This window comes from Penaeus monodon, chromosome 11 (genome assembly GCF_015228065.2).
Source record: "Penaeus monodon isolate SGIC_2016 chromosome 11, NSTDA_Pmon_1, whole genome shotgun sequence".
Lineage (NCBI taxonomy): Eukaryota > Metazoa > Arthropoda > Malacostraca > Decapoda > Penaeidae > Penaeus > Penaeus monodon.
The window spans coordinates 10,738,775-10,746,274 of record NC_051396.1 but is presented as its reverse complement, the minus strand read 5'-3'; the positions used below and the strand labels follow the sequence as shown (position 1 = coordinate 10,746,274).

General features: G+C 40.5%; 1 protein-coding gene across 2 annotated transcripts in view; it reads left to right on the top strand.

Annotated features, from left to right (window-relative positions):
* Positions 1–5,766, top strand: part of LOC119578744 (serine/threonine-protein kinase Warts-like) — a 21,502-nt gene extending 15,736 nt beyond the window's left edge. Inside the window, exons 4-9 of one of the 2 annotated variants that reach the window (XM_037926355.1) lie at positions 1–1,492; positions 1,780–1,964; positions 2,134–2,231; positions 2,546–2,724; positions 2,877–3,157; positions 4,288–5,766. The exon at positions 1–1,492 is cut by the window's left edge and continues 690 nt beyond it. In XM_037926355.1, coding sequence (XP_037782283.1) covers positions 1–1,492; positions 1,780–1,964; positions 2,134–2,231; positions 2,546–2,724; positions 2,877–3,157; positions 4,288–4,704 — 2,652 coding nt within the window. In that variant the 3' untranslated portion in view covers positions 4,705–5,766. The remainder of the gene's footprint in view (positions 1,493–1,779; positions 1,965–2,133; positions 2,232–2,545; positions 2,725–2,876; positions 3,158–4,287) is intronic. The other variant, XM_037926356.1, reaches the window with a different exon arrangement.
* Positions 5,767–7,500: the final 1,734 nt, after the last annotated feature.

Below are 7,500 nucleotides of genomic sequence, written 5' to 3'. Positions count from 1 at the left end.
GTCTCATTTGGTGGACGACAGCAGCCAGTTGTGGTGCAGAATAGTGCTCAGGTGCAACAGCAGCTTACTAACCAGATACAGGCTTTCTCTTTAAATAACGGAAACCAGTTAGAACGCCCGCCTCCATATCCATTAGGATCTGCCTTAAAGCATGTAGGAGGTATGAAACTAACAGCACCCCCACCGTCTTATAATGCAACAATGCAGAATAGGCAAAGTCCCACCCAAGATGCAAGAAAAAGCCCTGCTCAGCTAAACTTCCAGGGCCCGAGTCCTGTTGTAACTCCACATCCTGTATCACCATCATCACTATCACCTCCTTCGTCCATGTCTCCTGTCTCGCTTCCACGTGGTGGCCAAACTTCCCGACAAGCAAAGACTCCTACACCAATTATCATGCAGTCTGTCAAAAGTACCCAGGTTCAGAAACCAGTACTGCAGACAGCTGTTGCTCCAGCTTCACCTCCAGTCTCGGCTCCACCTCCTTCATATGCCTCTTCCATCCAGCAGAAGCAAGCGCAGGCTGCTGCTGCAGCTCAAGCTGTACCTGGGATGGGATTAGCACAAATGATGCCACAAGAGAGTGGAGGTTCATCCTCACCAGGACTTTCGTCCTGTAATTATCAATTAGCAGTAACGTGCAATAGTGAAGTAGTGCCAACCACAGATCCCCCCAGCTATCATTCAACTATACAAGCAATGGCAGCTGCTAGAGCTTATAATCCAGGATATATGGCTCAGCCTGTAGCCAGCATACCAGTTCAAGATACTCCAGTGCAGGAACTAGATTTGTCTTCCACTCCCTTGGCTCACATACCAATAACTCAAGTTAGTACGGTTGATTCCATCATAACAACGCAGCCAACTAGTGCTGTAGAAACAGTCAGCAGTTGTTATGATCCCAACCTAACACCAGGTCTGAGTCATCCCCCTCTTCAAAGAAAATTCTCTCCTGTAATGGCAGATACAGCTTCCAGTGCTTCTCGATCTGAGAGCCCTGTTTCTTCTGTAAATTCCCATGACACTCATGCGTTATCTCAATCACCTGTATCGTGCCTTTCTACTGCCACATCATCTCCCTCCACTCAGTCAGATTTAACCTTAGAATCTGGGTATTCCTCTGGGCAGTCCTGTCGAGGAGTGCCTCCACCACCACCTCCAACGGAGCAGAAAACTACTCATCAATCGCCAATACCTGAACGAAAGAAATTAAGCTCTGAAATGGAACTTCAGAGATGCGAGTCAAAAGTTCGAAATTTATCTCCTCAGGCCTTTAAATTTTACATGGAACAGCACATTGAAAATGTGATAAAATCTTGTGAAGAAAGAGAAAACAGAAGAATGCAGCTTGAGAAAGAAATGAAAAAAATTGGACTGTCAGACAAGGATCAATCCCAAATGCGTAAAATGCTTTCTCAAAAGGAATCAAACTTCATAAGGTTAAAGAGAGCAAAAATGGACAAACAACTTTTCCGCAAAATAAAAACCATAGGTAAGTTTTCATTATTGATTTTTTTTATGAAAATTTAATTTTTAACATTATTTTAGGTTTTCTATTCTATACTCAGTAGCTTTAAAATAGATTCTGCATTCTGAATGTTTTCTTCTTAATATATATATTCACATATATAAATATATACAATTTCTTTCCTCTCTCTATTATTCTTATTTATGGAAGTTAGTATTTATTCCAAACATTGCTTAAAGATAGCCTCTCCTAAAATTGTATAGAATTTTGACTGATACCAACAAAGAACTCAAACATTTTTGCTTTTCCAGGTGTTGGTGCATTTGGTGAGGTTGCCCTTGTCTGTAAGCTTGATACACACCGGCTGTATGCAATGAAGACCTTGCGCAAAGCTGATGTCTTGAAGAGGAATCAAGTGGCTCATGTGAAAGCAGAGAGAGACATTTTAGCAGAAGCTGACAACGAGTGGGTTGTCAAACTCTATTATTCATTTCAAGTGAGTACTGGTAAATGAAAAAGGTTTTTGTTTTAGGCCAGTTTGTTTAGTCAAGTTTAAAGATAAACAATTATGTTCACAGAATGTTGAAACATCAGTTTGGCATGCAAGTCAAAATTTTGTTTATTTCATGAATCTTTAATTTTTTTTTCCCCTCCCTTGTCAACAGGATAAAGACAACCTTTACTTTGTTATGGACTACATCCCTGGTGGTGACTTAATGTCTCTGCTCATCAAATTTGGAATATTTAAAGAGCAGTTGGCAAGGTGAGTTTTAAAAGAAAGGTTTTAAGTGAAAAATTAAATAATCTTGTAAGATAAGTATAACTTGAGTATTATATGAACATTATGTTATGTTTCTGTCATGTCTTCTGTATTCTTGTTTTATAGTGTTTTATATATATATAATATATATATATATATATATATATATATATATATATATATATATATATATATATATATATATATATATATATGACCCCTGGTACTTGATTAATTTAAATAGCTGTACAATTTTATATAAATTAGAAAGACCTGCATTGCTCATACTTGATTTATAATCAAATGATTTTCCACAGATTCTACATTGGGGAACTGGTTTGTGCAATTGAGAGCGTGCACAAGATGGGTTTTATTCACCGTGATATCAAGCCAGATAACATTCTTATTGATCGCGATGGCCACATTAAACTCACTGATTTTGGTCTGTGCACTGGCTTTAGGTGGACACACAATTCCAAATATTATCAGCGAGTTGGTAAGTACTCCCTCTGTCTCACAGTGTTCTCTTTTTGTTCTGGAATTGAAAGTTTTAATAGTAATGCAGTCTCCCATTTGTAAAATATCCATTTCAGTGATGAAAATAGTTGCTTACGAAAGGGCACTGACATCATTGCTGTCCTTTCACAGGTGACCACAACAGACAAGATTCCATAGACCCGTGTGGTGACAACGATATTGTGTGCCGATGCAATGACCTGAAGCCCTTGGAGAGAAGACGCAGAAGACAGCATCTTCGTTGTCTAGCCCATTCACTCGTAGGAACCCCAAATTACATAGCTCCAGAGGTGCTATCCCGTACAGGTTACACACAGCTCTGCGATTGGTGGAGTGTCGGAGTAATTCTGTACGAGATGTTAGTAGGGCAGCCACCATTCCTTGCCAGTACACCACCAGAAACACAGTATAAGGTAAGGTATTTATTTACATTTTTCCTTTCCTTCTCTTTCTTTCTTGTTTTTACTCTCCCCTTTTCTCATGTGAATATAGAGTCTCATTAATGTTCTTGATATTGACCAGGTTACACTTACGAAGAGCAGTGTTATATCCTGTTATTGATTTAAAAGTTTATCCTACCACTGATGTATAACTTCATGGGCATGAGCACACGGTTTTCTCTCTCTCTCTCTCTCTCTCTCTCTCTCTTCTCTCTCTCTCTCTCTCTCCACTATTCCTCCTCTCTCTCTCCTCTCTCTCTCTCTTCTCTCTCCTCATTTCTCTCCTCATCTCTCTCTCTCTCTCTTTTCTCTCTCTCTCCTTCTCATTTCTCTCTCTCCTCTCTCTCTCTCTTCTCCTCTCATTTCTCTCTCTCTCTCTCTCTTTCTCTCTCTCTCTCTCTCTCTCTCTCTCTCTTCTCTCATTCTCTCTCTCTCTCTCTCTTTCTCTCTCTCTCTCTCTCTCTCTTTTCTCTCTCTCTCTCTCTCTCTCTCTCTCACTCTCTCTTCTCTCACTCTCTCTCTCTCTCTCCTTCTCTCTTCTCTCCTCTCTTCTCTCTCCCTCTTCTTCTTCCTTTTCCCTCTTCTCTCTCTCCTCTCTCTCTTCTCTCTCTCCCTCCCTCCCTTCCTTTTCCTTCTTTGTCTCTCCCCCCTTTTCTTTTTTTCTCTCTCTCCCCTTTTCTTTTTCTCTCTCTCTCCCCTTTTCTTTTTCTCTCTCTCTCCCCTTTTCTTTTTCTCTCTCTCTCCCCTTTTCTTTCTCTCTCTCTCTCTCTCTCTCTCTCTTCTCTCTCCTCCTTCTCTCTCCCTTCTCTCTCTCTCCTCTCCCTTCTCTCTCTCTCTCCTCTCCTCTCCTTCTCTCTCTCCTCTCCTCTCCCTTCTTTCTCTCTTTTCTCTCTTCTCCTCTCTCCTCTCCTCCTCCCTCTCCTCTCCCTCTCCCTCTCCCTCCTCTCTCAGTCTCTCTCTCTCTCTCTCTCTCCTCTCTCTCTCTCTCTCTCTCTCTCTCTCTCTCACAAAAAATAGATAAATAAAAAAAAAAGATTATAATAATAATACATTAATTGGGTTAATCTGGCTGCACATATTTAACCTGTACTTTTGTACTTCAGGTCATAAACTGGGAGACAACCCTGAGAATCCCCAAACAAGCCAAATTGTCACCAGAAGCCAAGGACTTGATCCTGAGCCTGTGCACCCACCCTGAACAAAGACTAGGACGCAATGGTGCTCAGGAGGTAAAGGCGCATCCCTTCTTCAAGGAGCTGGACTTCGAAGGCGGCCTGAGAAAGCAGCAAGCACTCTACACTCCCACTATAAAACACCCCACAGACACCTCCAATTTCGATCCCATCGATCCAGACAAGCTCCGACCAAGCGAACCCAACGAGAGTGACCTGGAGTGGGTCAACAATAGCAATCAACCACTACATGCATTCTTCGAGTTTACCTTCAGAAGATTTTTTGACAGTACTCCCGGAGGATCTGGTAACGATGAGAAGGACAGTCAACATCCAGTCTATGTATGATTGGGTCCAATGTGGCAGCTCTAGATGTGATGAAATCAGGAAATATGATATATTTTTAGATATCTACTTTTATAATTGAGAAAAAATATTTTAACATGTCAGGGATCTAAATTACTGATCACATGAATAATATGGTAGTGGCAGACTGTGGTAGCAGCCACTGTCACATTAGGTTGAGTTGCCCTATGAAGGGAATTCTTGCTAGACAGAAGTGTAACAGTGACTTACCTCAGCCTACCACCAAATTGAACATATTTAGGTACAGGTGGCAGAAAGGAGTAGCAATCTCGTGTTGTTAAGCCCAGTGATGGGAAAAGCAAGCTGTGATTTTGTATATTTTTGAGTGTTAGATATGGTGATATAGTTGAAAAGCAGGGTATGTATGATATGGGACTCCATGAACCAAAGAGACACAATAAACAGATTGAATTTCAGCTAATAGGGACACATTCCCAATATCTTCCCAGAATGCTTTTAATTAATAGTGAGTAATTTGGTGCCTTCTGTAGTGTTTTATTGCTTAATATATTGGTAAATCATATGATGCTTATATCAGGGTGGAAAGTCACCCTTATTCTTCTTCTTATTGTGAACAATATGAAGCAAAGAGTTTGGATGTGCCTATTGTTTCTTTGTCAAGGTATTGCTCTCACTTGTCTTGATTACTACAAGACCAAAGTCACAAAGTCCCAATTAGCAAATGTTTAATTTGTTTTATAATGTAATACACTTTTACAGTGAAATGTGAAATACTCGTATGTTTGTCATAGACAACTGTAAATATATTTTTTTATTGTATGATAAGGTCTTGAGTGGATGAACTTTGTTTTTCATCTAAACAGAATGAGCGTGAGGGCCCTTGGAATATGTCGAATTAAGGAATCCCTTTTCTCCCTATAGCAACCTTGTGTCTTCCCATCTGGGATAGGGTCTTTCCTCAAGTGTCTTCGAGTATCTAATGGTAGTTCTTCTACCAGTATATTTGTAAATTGTGTATAGCCTGATCTTATATGTTGTAAATGGCTGTATTGTTTTATGTAAATAATTGCAGAGAAAACAAAACTACTTTTTGTTTCCTTGGACAACTGAAAGAAATATGTTTAACAAACATCTACACAGATTATTTTTAGTATGATTATATTCACACAACAAACATGTACAGATAACTTTTAGTATTATTATATTCACACAGTTCACAATAATCGAGTTCAGAGATTGAAATCATGATCAACTGCAAGTCTTGGAAAATCAAATGGTTTGAGATAAAGGATAAAGTATTGATAACTATACAATTCTGTATTACAACACTCCATTCAGAACTAGCTATCCGTCCCATAATTTTAGAGGGAATGTGTAAGGAATTAGGTTCTGGGAGATAGTTAATTACTTTCTGGTTATAACAGAAGGATTAAACAAGATCGAGATATTGAAGTAATCTCATTGAAAAGACTATTTAGAAAAGACTTGGAGTAAAGACAACGAGAAGCTGTTAAATGATACATTCGACATTACTATAAGAAAGAAATCTGCAAAACTATTTTTTTTTTTTTTTTGAAGGTCCTCTGTGAAGATAAAGTGCACCACTTATGCTCTAGCTTCCATTCACTGCTTACCTAAATGGAGATTCAACAGAGAACTGTTTCTGCAAAACTGCCTCAAAAGTTACACAAAGCCTACTACATGCAATTGTTTTGTAGAAAAAAGTCGAATAAAAATCAAAACTCTAAAGTAAATATTAACCCACTAATCCCATGCCCGTTGGTATCGTGGGAGGCATAGGAGATGGGGACTGAGGCCCAGTGTTGAGGATTGCCCCTATCTTGGGTCTCCGTCCTCGGCTCAACCAATTTCTCCCTCTTTCCTTTTCCTTCTCTCCTCTAATCCCTTCTGTCCACTCCCTAAGGTGTAAGAGCCGTGAAAGGATGAAGGGTTTTGTGTCAGTCTCAAACGGTCTCGGGGAGCCATGGGCACGATATTCTCTTGTTTAATCATTTAGCCCTTACCCCACATGGGGACCCTGAGACCAATAATGAAGATACACCCTTTCCTCTCTCCCCAGCATCCTCCACTCCGTCTTCTCTTGCACAGTCTGCTTCATCCTCTACCCCTCTACCCTTATTACTGTCCTCCTCCCCGCAGTACTACCTCACTCCGCACCACTCCCTATTCCTCCCGTTCTCGTCCTCTTGATACTTCCACCTATTCGAACCTTTTGAGTACTCTTTTTAGCCCAGCTAAATCGATTTTTTTGTGATTCCCCCTATAGTCCCATACTCTGACAACACCCTTCAAACAGTGTCTCCAAAAACAAGTAGGCAAAGTTTACTCCCGCAGCCGTTCCGGTCGTTCAAGTCCTAAGTTCATGCATTGTCTAAATCCAGATACTCCTCCTTCGCACTTTACATGTCGCACCAGACAATCTAAACCAAATTTCCCCATCTTCTACCTCTTCCCCTGCTCCTACATCTGTCTCTTTTTCATCTCGTATGAAATCCGTTTCTCACCCCTCTCCACCCACTCTTAAGGACATCCAAAACTTCCTAAACGGTCCTCTCCCTCACCCACCTTCCAATCTCTGTTTCCATTTCCTCCACATTCGGAGTAATCTTTCCTTATCCTCCTCATATTCCGCCAACCCTCTCCCTCTAACTCTCTCTCAACATCCCATTATACCTTTCCATCCCTCCTGGATGCTCACGTAACTCCCTTCTTTCACAACAGTTCCCTGCTATGAATCCTTCCCCTCCTGACGTTCTTCCTGATACTTCACCTCCTTCCTCAGTTCTTTTGTCTCAT